Below are 23824 nucleotides of genomic sequence, written 5' to 3'. Positions count from 1 at the left end.
GGAATAAGTATTCGCAGTCCGCACGACCCGACCTGGCCGCCGAATGCAGGTCCACCAACCAATGGGGGAGGGAGGGTGAAGAGCCCAATGCGGGTTACTCAGCACCTACGGGCAACTTTTCACTGCTGGGGCAGTACTATGCCATGCCGGTGCCTACTGTGCTGACCCCCAGGGTTGTTTTGCACCTTCGGGTGCTAGCGCACACGGTGCTCCCTACCGGGAATCCGGGAGGGGGCCACACACTCCACGCCGCCCCCTCAAGGGCCCGCAACCAGTCTCCCCAAATCCTGCAGCGCCTAAGGTCTGAAATGGCCCCCACTGAGCCCGTGACCCCCCCCCCGCCCTCGCCTCCTCCCCCCCCCCCCGACTCACGCGACCCGATGTGGCTGATGATGGGAGATCACAGTACAATAAGGGAAGGGAGGAAGAAACAAAGGGCGGCCCACCGGGTACTGGAGCTCAGAGATGGCTCCAATCACTGCGCCGCCCGGGATCAAAAATGCCCCCACGGGCCCCCTCCCCAGCAAGGCTGCACCCCCGCGCAGCTCCACCTGCGTCCCGATACGGCCGCCGACCACAAGGCCACAAATCGAGGGGGGAGGGGCAAGGAAACATGCTCTCACCGGTGTAGGAGTCTGGACCCGGACGGCCACCACCGCACCGAGTCTCCATCACCTCCAGAATCCTGTGCAGGCTCTCCGTCGCCGTCCCAACACTCCGCTGGAGGCCACAGACAGCGCGCTCCGTCTCTTCAGCCGTTGCACTAGGCAGCGAGGCCCCCGTCTCAGCTCCACTGTCTGCAGGCCGCAATACGGGCCGTCACTGCCCCCGCACTTCATGCAGCAATCCAGGTCCAATATGGGGCTTAAAGCGCAGCCCCCACTCGTGCCACACCTAGGATACGGTCAAGTTACTAGGAATGACCGGAGAAGCAGGATAATTGAAGGATGTTTGCGGAGGCTGGACGAAGCTCGCCTTGCACACGTCCGCCATTATGGCTTGCTAGGCCACGCCCCCCACCTCCTCCCCTTTTTAATAAATACATCTTCCACACTGAGCACACACGAAGCGCTTGGCCATTTTCTTCAACACTATGCAGACCATCAAGTCTTGCACACTTATGCAGAGTTCTTGCTGGCATATTAAACAAGTGAACCATGGTGCTTTAGTAGTAGCAAACAGAGACAGCAAAAACAAAAATCATTCTCATCAGTAACGATCTAAATAACTTTTTTATGGCTAGTAAATCTGGTATATATAATGTACAATACATTTAAGCTTCTGATATGAACTCAATTTCTACATAAAAGTTATAATTTGCTTGACTTTGGTGAATTTTGAACACTTTATGTGATGAGTTTAAGTGTGTAAAGAATCAATAAAACTAATGTCTACATTCTGTACCTTGTTTTAGAAATTCCTCTTGTTGGTTATTTATTAAACTGTAAGACACTTCCACAAATCAATAACACTTATAAAATTAGTATTATCTTAAATATTTATTTAAATTGTATCAAGAGTGAGCCATGTTAGTGGGCTCAAGAGCACTGTACAGCTTACGACAAAATGTAATACTGCAGAAAAAATGAAAACAGTTCTGAAAAATATAGCATTAACAGAGCCAAATTGGACTTGAACATCAAAGTACTTTCTAAACAAAAAAAACGTTCATCCCAGTGAAATGACAAAATACGTACATAAGAAATAAATCTTTAGATATAGTTGAAATGTTTGTGGAACTGAATTCATATTATGCTGTGCATGTCAGCTATCCTACGAAATACCTCAAAAAGCATATTGGAGATATATCTGGTTCCGAAGATGGTAAGACTGTTTGCACTACAGCCACCAACTGGTCTATTGTGAGTCAAACGAGTCACTTTTAAGACACACACTGTAATACAAGTGCTAGAAAAAGGACAGACAGACGAGGCACATTATTAAAGCTTCCCCAAATTAAACCGAATGCCCAAATCTTAAATTCTGTGCAAAAAATGCAGTGGATGTTTATGGAAGACCTTTTAACATTCCAATCCTATAATGTATTATGGATAGCACCATATCAAATAGAGAGTTTAAGCTCACCCGAATGCAAATAGATACACCTCCCAATCAGAATAAATCTCTCCAGTAGAGACTAAATTCCTGTCTCATGCGTAGATTCAATCTATTGTCTAATATTCAATTGCCTGTGGATCTCACCTTCATATTTTCAATTAATCTTAGCAGTTTTCAGGTAAATCCGTCAATGGAAGAGTAGAAGAACAATAGGCAGATTTCCAGTTTGTATTCTTATAAGTATTATTAACAATATGGTTGTTATTTTGAGGCTTCATTCTGCCTTATGTCGACTCAATGCATGAGGGCTGAATTCTGTCATGCCTCTGATTTTACTAGAATTGTAGTTATCACCCATTCAGATATGATCATCGTAGGCTAATTTGCATATGAGGAATATTGCAAGGCCAATTGATATCACTGGAGAGCCAGCGTTGTACTGGAAGAATTTACCATTAGATCTCAATCGCCTAATGTGTTAGTTTCAACCAATCAAGAGATGGGAAACATCTCTAGAAGGTTCGTCGAAAAATAGCAACTGAAAATCAAAGTTAAGATTAATTATATTAATGTATATGCCCAATTGCTTTACTACCAGAAAATAAACAGGCTGTGTTGCAACTGTTCGATAAATAGAAACACATGACTGCTATTTGAATCATTGAGTTGGGCACAGTTACAGCTGTTTTTACTGGGCTAGGACAGTGCACCTTCTAATTTAGCAGGTGTTATTCAAAACAAATTTCTAACAATAATAATTATTATTAGCAAATGATTTATACGTAAAGCACCACAATTGTCAAAGTCTTGGGTAAGCTTGAGATCCATTTAAACAGAAGCTGTAGCCACATAGGGGTCGATGCCTTCAGAAATATGGGTAAAATAGAAAAATGCAAAGAGCTGGCAAGCGCTGTGAAGGGATTTTGTGGTGGGGGTGTGGATAAAAGGCATGTATTCCAGAAACATGAATGAATAGAAAAATCGGAATGCGTTTACAGCACGTACAAAACAAAAAGACAACAGAAAAAAAAAGAAAAAAGGTATATAGGGCAAATGGTAATAGAGAGCAACAAACAATGTAAAAAATTGACAGTAGGGGGATACAGATTTATTAATTTTCCTGTGTACAGAGTCAGGTTGCCTTTTGGCCTCTTCAAAGTACTAAATAACAAATGCAGTGGATTTGGGAAAAGGTCTTCCACCAGAATCAATGTTTTTTTTCCACACTTCGTAAAATGGCCAGGTCTCTCATTAATAGTTCAAGTCCCCGATAGGGTCATATCTTCTGCACAGTTCTGATAACGAGCCTAAACCTAAATTTTTCCGTCAAGGTATGCTAGGATAAACTCTCACATTTTTAGTAATGTGTGTTCTCTGATGTCTGTTGAGGACTCCCTTTTGACTGAAGCTTTTTTCACATTTAGTACAGTGATAGGGCTTCTCTCCAGTATGTGTTCTCTTGTGCACTACAAGGTATTCCTTTTTTCTGAAGGTTTTTTCACATTCGGCACATTGGTAGGGTTTAGCTCCCATATGTGTTCGCTTATGCCGTATGAGATATTCCTTCTTACTGAAGTGTTTATCACATTCTGTACATGAGTATAGAATCCAGGCATGTTCCGTGTTTTCTTGACATGCAAGAAGATTTGCAAAATCCAGATCAGCGTCCAGGCTACTGAATGTATCCGATCGCTCTACTTTAAGGGTCTCTGGACTTAAAATAAAATGTCCGGGATTACTAAAGCCATGTGGAGTAGCCGTCTCTTCTTCAAGTTCATTAATAATTTCAGACCACAGTCGGCCACTGTAATGGTTTCCTTTCTCAGAGCGGTGAGGCATCTCCATTTGTGCCTCTTCATGGTGGAGCATTCCATGATGATGTTGCACTGCAGAATTCACAGCTTCTGCTGCATTACGTTTTCTGTTCACGGCTCTTTCATCTGCTGGAATAAAGTGAGAGTGGAGTCAGTAGCATTCAAACTGTTCTTATGGCAAATATTTAGAATAGTATAAAAAGATATGGGGAGAGGATGTGGCCTAACGGCTAGGGCGATGGACCTCAAATTTGGGAAACAGGGTTTGAGTCTAGGCAACAATGCTCAACATCCTGTGATTCTGGGCAAATCACGTAATCCCCCGTGCCTAACAAAAATTAGTGTGTCCTTAAGTTACGCAACTGGTGCTCATGTGAAGTTCTCTGATACCGGATACCTTTGGGTCAAGATTGTGCTATAAAAAAAACTCAGGAAAAAGGAAAATAAAAAAATAAAAAGATGATAAGACCCCACATCCTTCAGATGACCAACTTGCTGAGAAAAACACCAACTTTTGGTGGTACCATAAAAATAATGTAATCACATACAATTCTCACAAAATGTGATACGAGGGCACATGCTGCTTGCCTGCTTTTCATTGCCACCTATATTACCCTTCAATGTGGTCCACCCTAAGGAAACTTCAGTCACAACCCCCAAATTCCAATTTGAGATTAACTGAGATTAGAAAATCACCAGTAATTACAAGACTGATAATTGTAATGATGTTCAGTGTTTCAAACACACAGCTAGTGTTAATGAGTTTACATGAAAATGGAGTCTCACTGCTACAAGCACATAATTCCGGCTTGAAGATGCTGCTTGTAAGAGGTGTATCCAAAATGTTTTGTTTTTAGACGGCATAAGTGGTGGAATGTTGAACACATGGTATTCTTCTGGGTCCAAGCAATTAAAGACTGTTTACTAACCTGCGTGGCTGCTGATACATTCTGTTCTTTTACGGTTCTGATGGTCAATGGAACAGCTCTCTTCTTCCTCTTCTTTTATACACAAGGAAACAACTGTTGAGGCGACCAAGTGCAATGGTATAAAAAAAAAAAAGTGGTTTATTTAATGATTGATTGTGCAATTTACATTGACAAAAACTGAATACAACTGAGCAACAACAATTAAACAGTCAGTTCAGATGTGTAGCAACTGTTCCAGCACATCACAACTGGCCTCCAAATTATATCAAAATGGAGGGGGGGAAGACTGGAATGAGACATTTAGGCAAGGAGTCCATAAGATTGTTATTCTTACCTTTGAATGCCTGATTTATTCCCATGGACAAAGAGAGTGAGTGAGTGAGTGATTTATTCCCATGGACAAAGAGAGTGAGTGAGTGAGTGAGTGAATATATATATATATATATATATATATATATATATATATATATATATATATATTCTATAGCGCAAACCTATCCAAAAGTCAGCGGAGTGTTGTACATGATCAAAGCATGAAGTTATCATAAAGTAAACGAGTAATAAGTGAGGAAGCTGGGTAATTAATACATTCTGATGTTTTGTTCTTTAAAGAGGTGAGTCTTCAACTCTTTCCTAATCTGGAGCAGCATTGGGCTGTTCTGATGGACATGAGGATGTTGTCCCCGATCCTGGGAAAGGCCTGCTGAAGTCACATATGTATTAAAAAAGGGCTTAAAGGTAGAGAGATTGGCTTTCAAGACTATGGGCAGATATCGGGTTTCTCCATGTAAGCTCCATAGATTTCTGGAAACAAGTGAAAACTGCGCATGGTTATCAAAGGAACTTAATGTGAGCTGACATGAGTGAAGGGGAGCTTTACCCACCCACCTATGGTAGGGTTTGTAAGAAGCCGATATGAACACGGGGAGAGCCATTAACTGCATATCTATTAACGGGCATTACAAAATGTGGTATGGGCAGGAAAGATCTGCTGACTTTCAACACAGCTTTTTAACGAGCCTTTATCTAAAGAGAGATGACATGAACAAATGTGAGACCTATCAAACAGCCTCCAAAAAGCTACCATGAGCAAAGACATTTTTACTTTGTGCCTACAAAGCAAAGCGGACACTGACAGAGTGGAAATTCCTGTTCAACAACAAGGATCTATCATGGAGCCCTAACTGTGGCGGCATATAATTATGCAATCCACATATGAAAAGGGAACTCATCAAGTGCCGGAAAAGATGACAGCACAGAGGATTTCAAAAACCCTGAGTTTTGATCTTTTTACCATGGATTGAGCAGCGTGTGGACTTTCTTTCATAGGTTCAAAGAAGACTTTATAAACTGGGATAAAACAAATGAAAAGCAACAGGGAGCAGCTGCCTAGAAGCGAATGATGGCTATCCAATAAAAGTACATATCCACGACTCTTCATTGTCCAACCAGAGGCTCACAGACCTCACATTTGGGGAGTAAGGGCTAAATCCAGATAAGATTCCTCTGCCAGAATTCCCGGCACCACATTACTGGTTTAGTGGAGAGAGTGTGGCTCAATGGTTAGAGCGGCAGACCTCGAAGCAGAGCACCGGTCCGGGACCAGGGTTCGATTCCCGCCGCGGCAGGGTCTCGGGCTATAAATTCCTCGGACCGGATATTCTCGCCTCAGTGCCTATTCTAATCATGGGTCCCACGCTGCAACTCTGGGCAATAGCTTGCTTAATCTCCACAACGGCCCCCAACAGCGCTGGGATGCCTGGCTTCACCATGGGGGTGCCCAGGAGTGGACACTCCACACGGAAAGCCAGGAAGGGTTCCTTCAGCGGTATGAGTACAGCGCTGAGATACCTGTAGTGGTGATCGGCGCTATATAAATACCTATACATGTACATTTACATTTACTAATGCTGGTAGATTTAACACCCAATTCAAATCAGGATCTTTAAGAGCATGCATAGTGTACCTGAGCTGGAGAGGGTGCCGCTTTGTCTAACCTCTGCACCAAGATGATCGATAAAAATTGAAACTGGCTCTTCTTCATTCTGTAAATAGAGGCTGCTGTTGAGATTTGAATATCCTGCAAATCAAATAATTTCAGAAACTTTAATCTTTCAGAAAATAAAGCTAACATTTTTAAAAGCACTGACTACAGACACATTGTCATTTTAAAGAAATAGCTATTAATCGTTTCCAGATCATTGGTTTAGGGTCAGCTTTCAGAACAGGATATGCGAGTGCCCCAAAATCAAGTTCTATTACATCTCTTCACATCTTTTTCAGGTGCACGTTCACAAGGGGGAAAAGCCATTCCAGAATCTGTATTAATGACAAAGAATTTCCTCTCTGGAATGCTGAGTTTTTAAGGATTTAAAAATGGCTGAATCTACACTGTTTTGACGTGCGCGAAACTCTGTTCATTAGCTACCGCAATAACAGAGTTTGGCACTCATGACAGAGCTCAAACTAAGGGGCTGGGAGAATAGATCGCACAAGATCACACAAGTGACTTGCCATCCGGGCAGAATTGCCTTAATAAGGTATATCATGTGGCTCTCATGGATTTCCTTTAGAATAGAAATGGATTGATGCTGCAGAAAATCGAATAAACTGCGTTTGATCCCAATGTTGTGCACCTCTGTGCCTTCCTGACAGAGGCCTTTGTATAAAACAGTAATAGAAAATTGAAAGGAACATGCACTTGTATAGCACATACCTAAATGGAAAGCAGCAAAGCACTGAACAGCAGGCGTGAACCATAGAATATGATTTATTAATTGTTTATACAAGAAACAGATTAGAAGAGGTTTCTATTGAGTGAAGCCTTGCAAAAGAATAGAGGTTTATATGGCTGTGAAAGAATAAGCATTTAGGAACTCACTGAGGGATGTGGTCCTAGTTCTACTTCGTTCATGTGAAGCAGAATATAAGCCTCTAACAGTGATAGTAATTACACATCCTCGTTTGCCATGTATCTTGGTTAACCGAGCATCCCCTTGTGACTGCTACATCTACCCAATGTCTCTTGCCATATCTCCAACACACCTGCTTCTCCCCTCAAGGCATGCTGGCTGCTATTTATTTAATGCTAGGCCATTTGTCTACCCCTGGTCCTTTGAAAGCCGCATACCTATGTGATTCCCCCATATGTACATGCTGTAGGAAATCTAGCCCCCATTCCAGGTCTTACCAGTGCCAAATCACTTCTCCTTTTAACCCTGTAATTATAGGTATTCAATTCTATATCTTCATATTGTTACTGAATCCCATGACAGCTGCATTTATATAGTACAGAAACCATTTTAAAGCCTGTGGTTCAAGTGCTCTTTAGTGGTTTTGACTGAGCCTGTGGAGCTCTTACAGTTCATTTTAACTCTATCTAGATAGGTTGCGAGGAGGCGGGACTGTTCCTTATCAAATTCAGTGGCCAGGCTCTGCAGTCAGGGAGAAAATTTGATTGAAATGCTTGTTAAGGTAGAACAGTGCAGTGATATTTGCGATCAATTCCAGAATGATCTTCCAGCCCCCTTGGAAGGGTGGCCTCTGAGCCAGGGATGCCATCTTGAAATGTAAGAAGTGGAAACTGTTTAGCCTGAAGAGAGCTACTTGACCAGCACGCTATGAAGCGGAGCTTTGTGAATTTCAGAGACCATGTCTCCCACTTGTAGGTATTTCATCTAGGGAAAGAAGCTTTCTTTACCAATGTGAAAAGCTTATCTCTACTTGAAATACTTCAAGTGGAAGTCATGTCCTCTAAATGAGTCTAAATCAGCTTGATGGCATGCAAGTAAAGTCGTTTCTAACACTGCAAAGAGTTCTGGGAAGACCGTCTCATGTCTAAGCAGGGACACAGGGGACTGGAAAAGAATACAGTGGGAGGGTGCATGGATTGGGGAGGACGTTAAAAACAGGCATATTAAAGCCTACATAACCAGAGCCCACTACCACTTAAGAAGGAAATGTTAGTCCCCAGTGAGCCCATTTGGAGGAGCAAGCAAACCTGAAATGAACCTGTTCACTAGGTTGTCTCGGCAGAGCCAATCAGAGACTATGGGCTTGTTTGTAGCAATGTACTCTTGAATGAATGAATGCCATTTGTAGACCGTGCAGCTCTAACTCGAATGAGGAAAAGGCACCTATGATGATGCATGCCACTATTGATTATGGTTGAGGGGTTATTTTCCCAATATAGAAAGAATTCAGTGGAGTGTTAGGAGATTCAAAATTAGGTAATGAGCCCACACACCTTTAGCGAATGAATGTCAGCAAACCCACACAATCTGCCAAGCAGCTCATATGCTACGAGCATACTTCAAGCCCAGTGAAACTAAATTCTTGAACTTTTGCCCCGGAAGGAAAATCAAGCATTCATTGTCAGAGGTAAGCGAAAAGCTGGGATACCAAGGTTCAGGTAGCACCATAAGAGCTTTAGGATTTCTTGAAAGATTCCTTATATACAGGTGAATACTAACCACCTGAGCTTTGTCTCACCTGGATGGAGCTCCTCTACGAACAACCCCATGGGGGGAATTCTTAGAGTAGCCTAAAACAGTGATAACAATCTAATATGGGAGAATTAAAGTGCAGCATCTTTGTTTAATCGTTGCTATACATTGGCAGAGGTACAATTTCTTCTAGACTGTAGTCTCTAGGGGTAAGAGTGGAGCAGTCAAGGTTGATGCTGTACTACCAGTGGAGAACTTTCATCACATAAGGCCTAAAAAATTACTGTCTGAATGCCAAATGTTTTCTTTGTATCTTAAAAATACTGGGACACATAATAATCCGCTAACTGCAAACTTGCCTGAAAGGCAACAACCTCGCTGCCTTCTAATTCACAGAACACTTACTGGTTTTCTTAGTGTCACAGAACTGTTACCTGCAATACTAAAAACATCTTCAACATGGTGCACAGCATTCAACACCGTGAACTATTCTACACTACTCCCATGCCTCCACGAATGCTTGGGAATCTACAGTATGCTCTGGTCAGTCATTGCAAATAAAAAGTAGACAGATATCAACTGTCTAAAAACTGCCATCCACTCTTTTTCAATGTCTACCTGAGCCACCCAAAGCCTGGAATCCCACAAATTGAGATAACAAAACAGAGCTCATTATAATTTTCACATTACATCAAGCAGTCTGGAAAAAGAGAACAATCTCTAGTCACCCATTAGCTACTGACAAGACCACTGTGCTCTGGAAACGTGGATGAACATGCCATCCCAACCATCAAGTGAATTAATTATTGCCTCAGCTTCACTGGCTTCCTGTCGGCCAGGGTTTGAGATGACCCCTCTCGCAGCAGCGAAGTACAATATCTGATTCTGCCCTCTTCAAGGTGAAGCTTCAAACTGACATCTCTCTTTTGCGGCTGTCTCATCATTGTGTCATATAAATAAATGTTTTTAAAAAATCTCCGGGAATCATATTCCCAATATTCAGAGTAAAATATTATCCTAGCCTTTTGGCCAAGGATCTGTTGTCTCACAAAGAGCAGTGTACCTCAGTTTTACAGTTCTCATTGAACAGACCCCGGAGAAGACAAAAGCTTATAGGTGAGTTTAAGGTGTCAACACTTCTTTCTTCTAAGGTTTACAAACCAACTTGGCATTGGTGCTTATTCTTCAGAAGGGAGATTACCAGGTAAAATTAAAGTAGAAGATGTGTATTTTCTGACCAACTCTTCTTTTGTGCTACTTATTGGAACAGGGGTATTTGGCTGCTGTTTTATAGCAGAACAGAAACCCAACAAGGCATCTGGGACAGATGCCCGAATTCTGTACACCATTCAGTAGTGACTTGCAAGCCTCCATGGTACTTGTTACAACTTTAAAAGTCAGTTTTTATTCATCCTACAGGTATCAGTACAAATCTAGCTGGAGGGGATCCAGTATCACCTAGCACCTCCAAGGAGCTTACGATGATTTTAAGTTGAAAAGGCACACACTGGGGGAAAGGAAAGTGTTTTTCTTTACCATGGTGTCTCTCTTCATTGCATTCCTGCTGCACAATCCTGGCAGGGAACGTGATCGTGCAGCAGGAATGCATCCACTAGATACCAGGGATATCTTTTGGTGTAAGGAGTAGCCCCTTGGGCAAGGGTCATTCCCCAAAATATCAGATCAGCCATTTTTTTTAGGTGGGAGAGGGGGGGGGGGAGAGAGAACAAGGCCACTAGACATCAGGGATTAAGGCGAGTATATATTTCATGGGGTATGACTTTTTTGGCAAGGGTAGCTCTCTAACAATTTTGCTTTGTTTCAGCTCCCTATGGCTAGAAACACACTAGACACTAGGGATTTCTCATTTCTGCATGCCGGGGAGCGGTCCTTTGAGCAAGGGTCGATCCCCAAAATGTTTGACTGCTTCCGCCCTCCCACCACTCCCTCTGGGCCAGATCAGCCATTTTCTAGGACGATCTGCCCCGGCTGATTTTATTGTACATCTATGCTGGGGAGGGGCCTCTTGGGCAAGGTTTGCTCCCTATTTTTGTGGACATGTTTCAGCACATTCTGGAGGAAGATCAGCCATTTTTTAGGCAGATCTGCCCCACAAACTTCCCCTAATAGACAAAAAAGGGCTTTGCATTCTAGAGGGAAATTACTTAGCAGCCAAGGGATCAAATCAAGACCTTTGTGGCAGGAACAAGCTCCTGCCATTAAGAAACAGAGACAGTCACAATGAGGTAAAACAATATAACCATGGCAGGCCTGTAACATTCACTGGAAGAGCACGAGGTCAAACAGGCTATTTTGTGTATTATAGAGAAAAAAAATTGTTAAGTGACACGGGAGACGAGGGTAAGGCTGCACAGAAGTGTGCATGCTTCACCATTATCGAAGATCTGCCAGTGTTTCCTAAAGTGTACACCAGACAGTAGTGACCCTACATGTTGTTAATTGATTCGGATGAATTTATCATTACTTTGCTCTGGGTATTTCAGCAGTGTGGAAACTGCTTGAAATAATAAGGGTGACATATCAATCGCCCCTTTAGTCACCTGTTTTGAGACTGTCCTGGATTACTCTTTCTTCGGTGGCTTGAGGTTTATTCACGTGTAGGTTTTCTTCTCCATTTTCCTCAAAAAACACATCCTGATTGGTAATCGCATCACCTAGTACAAAACAAAAAGTCTAAGGTTTACTAATGCTAAGTATTCAAAATAACTTCCCATTTAGTAGCAGATTCTATATCTAGGTAAAATAAATTTAAATCATGTTTTGCCAAAAACCAAATATCACAATAAAATAACAGAGAGCTCGACATTCAAACATAAGAATGGTTTAAACTCGGGTTCTGCATATCGTAAATAAACAGGACAACATTATTTTCATTAGAAATAGGTATGCCAGATTTCAATTTTCATTTAGTAGACCGCAGCATATTTTGATGTCTGGGCTTATTATCAGAAATGGAAATCAGTTACTTAAATCAACTCCCCTTGCAGTCACTAGGCCTCCCATTTGAATTTAAAAATGAGTTTACTTGACTTACAGTGTTATATGAACTTCTTTACAACATATAAAAACTTTCCTGTGTGAAATTGTCAGTTTTTGACGTTTTTAACTTCATTACAAGCTCAACTGTACAAACTCTACTATTTAATTAGAGTGGGTATAGAAGTAGGCCAGGTGCCCAGATCTATCGGAGAGGAGAGGTTAATTCAAAATGGCAGCCAGGAGTGAGACAAAGGCTGCAGGACAGGAAGACGAGCAAGGGGCTGAAAGTTTGGAGATCACGTTATCCATGGGCATGGTTGCCTAAGGGGCCTGGCAGGAAGCAAAGGAACAAACAATGCAGAGACATATCAAACCATTACATACAGGTAGCTTTCCAATTGACTCAACAGGCAGCAATCTGTAGTGTTGTAAGGAAGACACGGCAAAGTAGGACTTGCAAGTGAGCAATAAAGGACTCACTTGTGGAATTATTGGTACTGTGCCTTCTCTCAGAGTCCTGGCTGTCCGTGGAGTACAGCTCCTCCTTCTCTTTCGCTCGTAACGAAAAGATAGTGGTAGCGATAAGAGGACCTGTTATTTAAAGTAAACAGAAATTAAAAAGACATCTCAAAGATCTTTTCATTACCTGACTTAATGAACATTTGGAGATATGGGATGACAGACCTTGACACTTATGGGATGAGAGAAGTTGTTAACTACAAGAAAGACAAGGGATGCCAGCTCAGGGCAAGTATATGAAAAAGTGATGGATGCACCAAAACGGAGACAGCAATATGAACACAGGGCTTGAAAGGCATGGTACTATATAGTAGGAGGGTATCCAGTTTGGGGGTGGAGGGATTCACAAATGGGTGTACAAACTGAACTAGCAGAGATAGTGCTCAGAGGTGGGGTATTCTGACATAAAAGCCAAGGCTGCTCTCACAGAATTCAAAACCCCCACAGCAATATTCTGAGAAGATCCCCCATTAAATGTCTGCAAATGCGAGTAGGTTTATTTGAATGTCAGCCTAAATTTGCTATCCATTACCATTTACACTTATAGAAATGGAGAGGCAAGTGTCCAACACTGCTTTGCTATAATTTGTCCACGAAAGACATATGGGTAATTAGGCTGCTTTACCACAGTGCATTTGGGAGGACAGGATAAGGTCTGCAAAGTGTGCCTCTGCTTCTGTATAAATACCAATTTAAACCCCTGCCAATTTGGGGCATCTTTTTATGTCAAGTACTATGTGAACCTGGCCTTTTAAAAGAATATTTTATTATGGGTAGAGTTAAGGCCAAAGAGATTCCTCATTCTGAATGATAATTCATTACATTTTTCTTTCAATCTGCGATACCAGCAGCATCCAATAGAAACATCCCTCTTAAACAAGTGTGTGCATCGATCAGGCCAATTCCCACAACCGGTGTGGATTGCATTAGATGTAGAAAATCACTCTATCCTTTACTAGAAACCCAACTGTAGGAATCTCAGTTGTATGATCTGTGAATATTGTACCCTAAAGGACACTTTATGGATAATGCTCCTACTGCACTATCTGCAGGTGAAAAGCTTGATTGACAGCAGGCCAACTCATGCTTTTATTTGAACATAGGTGATAAAGATAAGTACTAATGAACTGAGCACAGTAACACTTACAATTTACATTACTGGTATCCCACATGAGTGTGACAGGGAACACTAGATGCAAACAGGTTAGTGTTCAACATTGATCAGTGATTATAACCAACAAAAATCTCACCAATTACATGAGAGGACACGTTAAAGCACATTTATAGTTTGTGGGCAACATAAGTTTCAACACGCTGCTCTTCATTTGTGTTGGGAGCTGGCCCTCTATGTAGTGTACCTAAATGAAGTGCACTCTGCAGAGTCCTGGAATCCTGTATTTGTGTACAGGGGCTTGCTTTAAGAATCTCACGGTGCTTTCTTTTGTGTTAGTGTGGGCGAGCAGTTTAAGCTTGTCAGAGGGTAGTGCAAGTCATTTGTTGTACATAGAACCAATAAATGAGACACATTCAAGAAGAAACTTGAGACCAATTCAAAAGAATAACAGGTTTTTTAAATATATTTTTTTACCACCAAGAACTTTGCAATTGGGTAAGTACTTTCCGAGTTAATAATTTTTTACAGGTAAGTAGAAATGCCATACAAATGCGATTTTACGCAGTAATGCTTTCCTATAGAGAAAGAAACTTATACTCCCTACAGGTATTTGCAATTGCATTTCGGGGGTCCTCTTTAGGACTTAAAGTGCTAGAGGGTCAAGCTCACAAGATCCAGTGCGAAGGTGCTGGGAAGTGGGGTAACCTTGCGTGCTACACAGTCGACAAGGAAGGATGGCCGCCTAAAAACAGGCTGCAGGGGGGAACTTGGGGACATGTCCGGGAGTTCACAATGCGGGATTCAGTTTGTTAGGGTCTTGGGAGCAAGGGGGAACAGCCGGTGTTTGTGGACCTGGACCGGGGAGCTCGGGTTCAGAGGATTTAGGTCGGCTGTTCGAATGCGTCGTATGCACTTACCGTTCTTAATCAGATATACAGAGGGGCACAAAAAAGGACAGTTGAGCAACTCTCGGTTCTGGGCTCTGCGATGCGAACTTCCCTGATCGGCTGGTCAATCTTTGCAGTGTTGGAGTCCGGATTGGACTTCAAACAAGCTTTGGCTGATGCAAGGAGTCCGGTACCCCGGTTATTGGTGCAGGGAGACTCCTGGGGTTCCTGGAGTCTCCACACACGGGGGAGGGAGGTCTGGGGGAAGATAGATCTGTCCCTCTGGAGCACTGTGACTTTCCTCCAGGGTGGCTGCTGTGTCGGTGAACCCAGTGGTCAGTAGAACTGTGAACCGGAGGTCATGGTCGGTGCCTGCAGGTTGCAGGGAAGTGGCTCCTCCACTTCAATGGAGAGGTTGGCTGGTTGGTGAAGTGCTAGCAGCTCTGAGGCTTTCGGAGAATGCACAGCGCAGGATAATCGGGTTCTCTGCGACTGTCGGGGCAGGAGCAGGCAGGGTTTGGCACCAAAAGTCCACAGGTAGTCAGCAGTTCTCGCCTCTTAGCCTCTTCTTTGTCCTTCTTCGATAGTCAGGTGAATCTGAGAACCTGGTGTCAGGGGGCAACCTAAATTCTCAATTTAGGGGTGTGAAGGTAGTAGCCAATGGCTGACATGCCCTTGGGGTCACTACAACCACTACACGACCGTTTCTTGTATGGAGTGGGCATAGCCCTGTCCCAGAGTTCCTAATTCCACCAAAATCAAAATGGTGGCACCCTTCTTTTGTGGAACACATCAGACAGCTCTCCTTAGGGGTGTGACTAGCTTGGTGGTGCAACACGCCTACATGCATAACTAATTTCCCGCCGGTGCTGGTGCCAAATTGGCTTTGAAGCTCCCGGCCTTGATGTGCTAAATCACTAGCCATCCTGCTGGAGGAGGTGCAAACACCTTCCTCTGGAGCAGACATTGTTTCTGGCCAGAGAGTGTGTGTGGTCTGACTTGCAGGGGGTCAGAAACAGGTCTGTGGTGGCAGGCTGGATGATAACAGTCAGCCAGCACACTAAGAGGTTGCTAGATTTTCAGGGGGTACCTCTAAGGTGCTCTCCGGCTGCATGTTTAATGAAATCCACTACTGGCATCACTATGGATATCTTAAGACAATGTATTTGATACCAAACACCATAGGTTTCAGTAAAGCCATCATGTAGCTGGGGAACTCGTAACGACCAGTGCTCAGCACATATGCTTAAGATGGCTTCCCTGTTCACTTGTACTATCTAATAATTGAACTAGACAGCACAGGGGCACATCTGCTCATGCAGATATGTCCTCACATGTAATATAATGCACCCTGCCTTGGGCTAGAAGGCCTCCTGTATGGGTGACACATATATTGCATGCAGTGTCTGTGGGCATAGCACTCAGGGAGTGACATATCGTGTTTTTACATTTGTATGCGCTATTTCATGCAGCCTGCAATGGCAGTCTGTATGAGTTTGGTGATGGGTCCCTTAGGGTGGCAGAATACATGCTGCAGCCCTTAGGTACCCTCTTGAGTACCCATGCCCTAGGTCCCAGGGGTACCATTTACTAGGGACTTACAGAGATGCTACAGGTTTTGCAAATTGGGGAATAATTGAACAGTTACCTTGTTTTAGGGAAATAGCACTGGGGACATGGTTAGCAGGAACCCAGTGCACTTCAGTCAAAACTGCCTCAGATACCTGGTAAAAAGTGGGGGGTGAAAATGTCAAAAAGGAGCATGTTTCAAGACGGTAATCAGGGGACAGAGGATCTCTACAATAAGCGAGCATAAGAAGGAAAAACAGAAACAGCTTCTCGAAGTAGAGAAAGAAATGATCACGTTAGAACGCAAACTGATATCACTGGATTCCCCAGACACCAAACATAGACCAAACAAATAGAATAATAATAATAATAATACGGCATTTTCTAAAGCGCGAACAGCTACCTCACAAGGAGGTGTCCCGGCGCTAGGAGAGCAGGCAAGGCCACAGGGACCAATTTTGAGCACTTAGTGCGGTAGGGTGTAGAGCCAGGTCTTCAACCTCTGCTTAAAGCAGGATTCGGAGGAGGCCTGCTGGAGCGCTGGGGGCAGGTTATTCCATAGCGCCGCTATATTGGCCGAGAAAGTTCTTCCACCCAGCCGAGCCCTTTTTGTTCGTGGAACTGCTAGCTGAATGCGGCAGTAGGAGCGGAGGGAACGGGCCTGGGTGTATCTCGGCAACCGAGCTCTTAGGTAGTTTGGGCAGGTGCCATACAGAGATCTAAAGGCCAGCGTGAGTGCCTTAAATTTGATCCTGCTGGCTACAGGTAACCAGTGAAGTGAAAGAAGATGCGGAGAGACTGAATGCTTGAATGGAATACGCATTAACAGTCTCGCAGCCGCATTCTGGACCATTTGCAACCGCTGAGTTAGGTACTTTGGCAAGCCCAGATAGAGGCCGTTAGCGTAATCCAGCCTTGATGTCACTGTGGCATGGATTACTGTTTTTCGGCAACCCTCTGGTAGAAGTCGCAGAATCTTCCGTAGATTCCTCAACTTGCACAGACAGCACCCAACTACCTGCTGGATATGCGAGGCAAAGGACAGGCTGTCGTCCCATCGCACCCCCAGATTTTTTGCCGTTTGGCTAGGCGAAGGGGCCGGTCCCATCGCCGCTGGCCACCAAAGCTCCGAGGGTGGAGGGGATCCTTTTCCAAAGAAAATCACTTCCGTCTTGTCTGCATTAAGTTTTAATTTGTTGGTGTTCATCCAGCACGCAACGTCTTGGAGACAGCCCTTGAAGCTCGAAAAGCCCGCCTCCGACACCTCCGAATACGGGAACACCAATTGGGTGTCATCGGCAAATGAGATTGCCTTGACCCCCCCAATTGGCAATCAGCGTAAAAAGCGTAGCCAGGTAGATATTGAATAATAATGGGCTAAGTGCCGATCCCTGAGGGACGCCCCAGCTGAGAACCTTAGGTGTTGAAGAAACGGTCCCCAGTGCCACCTTCAAGGTCCTCTGAGTCAGATACGACTGTATCCATCCCAGCGCCTGGTCCTGGAGGCCTACCTCTGCCAGTCGCTTTAGCAGCCTCGCGTGGTCAACCGTATCAAAAGCAGCCGATAGATCCAGGAGCACCAGCATGGCTGAGTCTACCGGATCCATCGACCACCTCACTGACTCTGCCACCTCAATTAGTGCTGTCTCGGTACTAAAACCGGGTCTAAAGCCTGACTGCGTCTCGTGCAGTATCCTATTTTCCTCCGTAAATTTACTTAACTGCCGCTGGATTACTTTCTCAAGCATTTTGCCCGGCGCTGCCAGCAGAGAAATCGGACGAAGGTTACTAAGGTCCGTGGGATCCCCATTTGGTTTTTTCTTTAATGGGAGGAGGGTGGCGTGTTTCCATATCTCCGGGAACACCCCGGAGGAGATGGACATATTCCAAATGTGCTGTATAGTGGGAGCCACAAAGTCAGCCATTGTGCTCCAGAGCTTAGGTGGACAGGGGTCGTCAGGTGACCCTGACTTACAGCGTCTTAGTTCCTGCATGACCGAGGTCAGAGCTATAGGCTCAAATTGTGCCAGAGTTTCACCAGCCACCTCTTTGACAACGAGATCCGTCTTCACAGTCCTTCTCTCAGGGCCGAAGGACTCATAAACTCGCTTAATTTTGCAGTCAAAGAATTCTGAAATGCTATCGCACAATGTGGCCGACGGGGGTACCTCCCTCTCAATACACCTATGTTTGAAAAAGGACTGTACCACCTTAAAGATTTCCTTGCTCGAGTATTCTGCCTGCTGAATCGACGCCGCAAAGAACTGTTTTTTGGCCTTTCTAACAGCCTTCTGCAGTTTTTTGGAGGCTTCCTTGTATCGGGCTTTTTCCAAGGTCCCGCATTTTACCCTCCAGAGCCTCTCTAGCCTCTTACACGCTGCCTTCTCTACTCTAAGGTCCTGTGAAAACAAGGGAGCGGAAGGGGATTCCCTCTTGGACATTGCACGTTTTGCCGGTGCAATGGACGACACCATGTTCCCAATCCAGTCATGAAACAGCTGTGCATCTGTATTGATATTCGAGGTTAGAGTTGGTTTATTCTGAGCCAGAACTGGGCCCATATAGGGATATTCTGGAAGAGGCGGCCAGACCCCACTATCGAGCTACTCAGCACCAGGTGTATGAGGTTGGAGATAAGGTAAGTAAACTACTGGTATGGTTGGATAAGCAAGAAATGGTCACTAGATGGGTGTTTGAGACCAAGACAAACTACGAGACCTTAATTAGAGAAGAAATAGCGGAAGCCTCCGCAGATTATTTTAAACAAGTATACGCCCCATCAGGGATTTTGACCTTACTTGTTGCGCGGGAATTACTGGCTACCCTCGGTTTGCCCACTTTGGAAAGTACAGACAGAGAAGAGTTGGAATATGATCTCACTGAGCAAGAAGTGGTACGGGCAATTGGGGCACTGCATGCTGGGAAAGCAATGGGCCCAAGCGGGCTACCAATTGAATTGTATAAGTTAAACGCATCAACAATAGCACCTTATTTGGTGAAAATGTACGATGAGAGCGAATACAAATGGTACTCTTCCGATTAGTCAAAGACTAGCCAATATCGTGGTCATACACAAAAGTAGAAATCCCCCGATAGTTGTAGTTCTTATCACCGTTAAATCCAGAGATTAAGATTCTTGCCAAAATTATAGCCACCTGTTTGTCCCCCCCTGCTGCATAAACTGGTCCACCCTGATCAATCCGGGTTTATGCCGGGCAGAAATACTGCACTTAATATACATCATCCTAATGGAGCTTTAGGCAGATCGGAGACTATTAAAGAAGAGGCAGTGATAATGTCATTGGATGCCAAAATAGCATTTGACGTGATTGAATGGTCCTTTTTGTTTGCTGCCCTCGAAAGATATGGCTTTGGGGAAAAGTTCCTCTCTTGGATACGGCTCCTATATGCTGAGCCCCTAGCTCAAATTGCAGTAAATGGAGGCAGGTTATCGGTCTTCAAGTTGCAGAGAGGTACGCAACAGGGCTGCCCACTCTCTCCACTAATATTTGCGCTAGTTTTAAAACCTTTGGCAATCTGGCTTAGGGGAGATCCACTTATCAGGGGACTTAAATAGAGGGAAGAATGGGAAGGCAGGATTTCCCTATATGCAAATGATAATCTGCTCTACAATGTTCTATGACAGAAACCTAGTTCCCCCGCTGCGTTGACTGCAAGAGGGCGTGCAAGCCGCCCTGTACAAAACAATGGCACTCCCCCAGTTTGTTTATGTTCTGCAGAATGCACCAGATCTAGTCCTAACAAAATATTTCAAGATGATAGAATCAGAGATACGTACGCTTCTCTGGAATAACAGCACCCCCGTGTAGCCCTAGCTAAACCTACGAAAAGCTGGTATGACGGAGGCATAGCCCTCCCAGTCATTCAATATTATTATTGGGCGTCAAAGTTGGTGGCAACAAATCAGTGTGTACACTGGCCACAAACGGACCCAGTCTACAGAATGGATAGACTCAATATGTCCCAGCCACTGCAAATATTTTGAGAGCACTCTATGGGGGGGAAAGAAGAATGCACGCTAAACACGCTGACCTCGACTACAGTTACCCTGTGGCACAACGCCACGGCGACCCTGGGGTGTAAAAATAGGATAACAAAGGGTACCCCGCTTCTAGAATTGGCACGTCTTGGACTATTTTCAACATAACCAGGATTTGATAAATGGGATTTGATTGGGCTCTCTAGGGTAGGTGATTTATGGGCAAAGGGAAAGATTGTCCCCTTTAGTGACCTACAAAGAGACTATGAGTTGGGTAAGATGGGAGACCTTTCAACTTAAATATCTACAGGTGTGTAGTGTCTTACAAAAAGTAGTTTCCAGGGGCAATGACCCCCTGGACTACTCACCCTTAAAAGATAGGCTCCTAGATGATTATTACGAAAGGAGCGATATTGTTGACATACAAGAAAATACTGAATAACTCCCCCGAAAAGCTGGAGAAACTACGCACAAGATGGATGGAGGATGTGGGTGACATGGGAGACGAAGAGTGGCAAGAGGCGCTAGCATCCCCTGGGGAGGTGGCGATACGCTCACGATTCAAATTGATACAATTCAAATTTTTACATAGGGCCTATTACACCAGTACGGCACTGGTCAAAATGGGTCTGTTAACCTCACCATTGTGCCCCAGAGGATGTGGTCAAGAGGAGACATTTCAATGGTGGGAATGTCCAGTTGTTAGAAAGTATTCAGAAAAAATAACAATGAGACTGTTAACATTGTGTGGGAAGGATGAGCAGGTCTCACCCCGATAGTATCTCCTTAACACATGGGAGGAAACAGACCTTGCTAAGAAAGATATAACATGGGTCTCCCTGGGGTGTAAGGTTGCTAAACGTAACATTGGAAAGACATGGAAAGGACCATCCAGGCCCAAGTTTCAGGACTGGGAGACAGACATGGGACTGGTGTATGCAAGCGGTGAGAGCAGTCTATGAAGGGAGAGGTTGCCCACAAAAATGGACCAAGATCTGGGGGGAATGGAGTAAACATAAAGGGATGATATGTGTGCCGTTTACGGATCCCCGCGCAAAAGGAGTAACTCTACAGAAATATATCTGTCTCTGGCTGAATAATTCTGCATTATAACTGTTCTTACCTGTCTTAAGTAATTATATACTTGAAACTGTATACATGCACAGCATAATATCAAGGTCATATGTTTCTTTTTGTCGCTTATGTTTCAATAAAAAGATTTATAAAAGAAAAAATACATAAGCATGTTCCTACAATTTGGGAAACATATGGGGCTTCAGCAATTCTCCAGATCCTTAGATGTGCTAACACCTTCTCGACCTTTTGAAACGTGTTCTGAGTGCTGGCTTCACTTTCCTGAGCACTCTCTACTGAAAACCATAGAGCTGCTGCTTTCAACCTAAGCATAGAGAACACACCAAGGAAGGTGCTGGCAGTCAGAGTGAGATATGCAGAGTATTACCTGGCATGTCACCAGATAACGGCTGCATAAGTCTTGACCATCCACATGAGAGGCACAAGTGCTACTCAACCAAATACAAGGAGGTTTTGCTTCAAATCCCCTAGAGATGTTTGGGGCGGCGGGAAGAGTTGGGAAGGGCTCAGAAAGAAGTGGAGAGGAGTTGATTTTGTTGCCACCGATAATCCTTGGATTTTAAGTCATGTAAATCATGAGAATGATAAAACAGAACAATGTGTTTAGTAGGACAGAGATTACTTGAACATAAATTGCTTTTGTAAAGGGGAGAGGCCTGCCTTCTTCCCCATCACCACCTCTTCGAATTCTAACCCCTGCAAAACATGTAGTACAGATTGAAAGTGAGAGACCAAAAGAAATTAATTTATACAATAATTCAGATAATACCAACAGAAAACAATTCAAGTAATAATACAGACACAGACCAGGAAAAACCAAGTGTAAGGCACTCGATTCTCTAGGAACTCCTTGCAGACCTTCTCTAGGCAGTACTGGCTTCATGTCATAAATACCACAGAGGACCACAGTGGCCCAGAGAAGGCGGGATTAAGGAGGCATTAAGCGTTTACTGTTGGATTCTGCAGGAAAGGCCACAATTAGCAGCATGTGGTTATGCCCAATAACAAGGTGAATTGTATGGACAGGTGTAAAGGGTTAGTGTCATAACATGAATATGGTTTCACAAATACCAAAATACAAACACAACATGATAAGTACTCCACTAACGCCCATGAGTTCCGAAACTCCACTGCCAAGCCCACTATACTCATTTGGGTTCCAGTTATACAAGGCTGATAATGTTTTGAATGTACGGTCAACAACAAATAAAGGCTGCTGAGAAAGTAGAGGCTACTCACTGCTGAACGAGTGACATTTAAAAAAAGTCATTCATTTTAAGTGCCTCATTGTACCTCCCGCTAAACAGACTGAGTAAAATATTGTTGACGCTCAGGAGCGAAATTCAGCACCAGCTACATGCAGCTCTATTTTGAGCACTGCTTACAAGTGAACTCTCCGCTTTGCTCCTTGCTACCTCATCTTTGGCACAAATGCCAGAATACCTATGGACATTGCTTAAGCGATATAGGTGTGCAAACACAACACAGACTAACATCAGCTAAGTGAAATAGCAAGACCTATGTTCCGGGAAGAAGCAAAGCCAACCATGCACAGAAAGACTGCTCCTGCCAGGTGACAATGTTCTGCTAAGGTTTTGCAGACGAATAGGAAAGAACAATATAGGCACCAATGGAACTGTTAAACCTACACAATTATCTACAAATACTATGAATTAATTCTATAAAATTCACAAATACACTGCACAATAGAGTTTTTGGGTCATGCACCTTTGCTATCCTTAGGGAAGGTACAACTTGGTTACACTGCTGAGAAATCCAAGACCAGAAAACAGGATCTGTAACTCACTGCAGATCGAAAGCACCTCAAGTGGATAAAAGAAGGTCCTCTACCTTCCAACCACGAGCCCCAACCAGCAGTCAGATTCAAATGATGAGGTTCTCTGGAGATGAACAAGTATATTCAAGGTGAAGCACTCGTCCAACCAATGTATTATTAACCTGTGGTCATTCAGCCACCCGATCACACTGTTTTCACCACACTAGAGAAATAGCTGCACTGTTCTTCTGAAACTAAATTGAAATGGCTATGTTGTCCTGCTAGCAGACACCATAGCCGACCAGCCTGCTAAGAGACTACCAATTTTTCAAACATTATTGTCATCCTGTTGCACAACTTCATTTATTTACTTACTTTACTCGACCCCCTTGCCCCCCTCTCAGTTTGTTCCATTCAGAGTTTGGAATCCATTTGGCGGTTGCCTTCTATTGTCCATTAGTATGCGAGCTGTAGGATCTCTCTATTACTGAGCAAGATTTCTACCCTTTGTTGTCTGCCACCTACATAACAATCTCCACCTACATAACAATCTCTTGCACCTTCCGAGGTAGCATAGTTCCCGACTTTTGTCCCCATATCCAATTCCTGTATTCCCC

At 43.8% G+C, this 23824-nt stretch overlaps 1 protein-coding gene across 1 annotated transcript in view; it reads right to left on the bottom strand.

The window, feature by feature from the left end:
• The window catches only part of LOC146859258 (uncharacterized), a 400212-nt gene that overhangs the window by 368355 nt on the left and 8033 nt on the right, over nucleotides 1–23824 (bottom strand). The window contains exons 3-7 of the mRNA XM_085647151.1: nucleotides 12727–12837; nucleotides 11808–11921; nucleotides 6768–6881; nucleotides 4802–4894; nucleotides 3388–4001 (exon numbers count right to left, since the gene is read on the bottom strand). Coding sequence (XP_085503277.1) covers nucleotides 3388–4001; nucleotides 4802–4894; nucleotides 6768–6881; nucleotides 11808–11921; nucleotides 12727–12837 — 1046 coding nt within the window. The remainder of the gene's footprint in view (nucleotides 1–3387; nucleotides 4002–4801; nucleotides 4895–6767; nucleotides 6882–11807; nucleotides 11922–12726; nucleotides 12838–23824) is intronic.

The sequence above is a fragment of the Triturus cristatus genome, chromosome 3_2 (genome assembly GCF_964204655.1).
Source record: "Triturus cristatus chromosome 3_2, aTriCri1.1, whole genome shotgun sequence".
NCBI classification, from domain to species: domain Eukaryota; kingdom Metazoa; phylum Chordata; class Amphibia; order Caudata; family Salamandridae; genus Triturus; species Triturus cristatus.
Note: the sequence above shows the minus strand (reverse complement) of the source record. Positions and strands in the feature narration are given on the sequence as shown.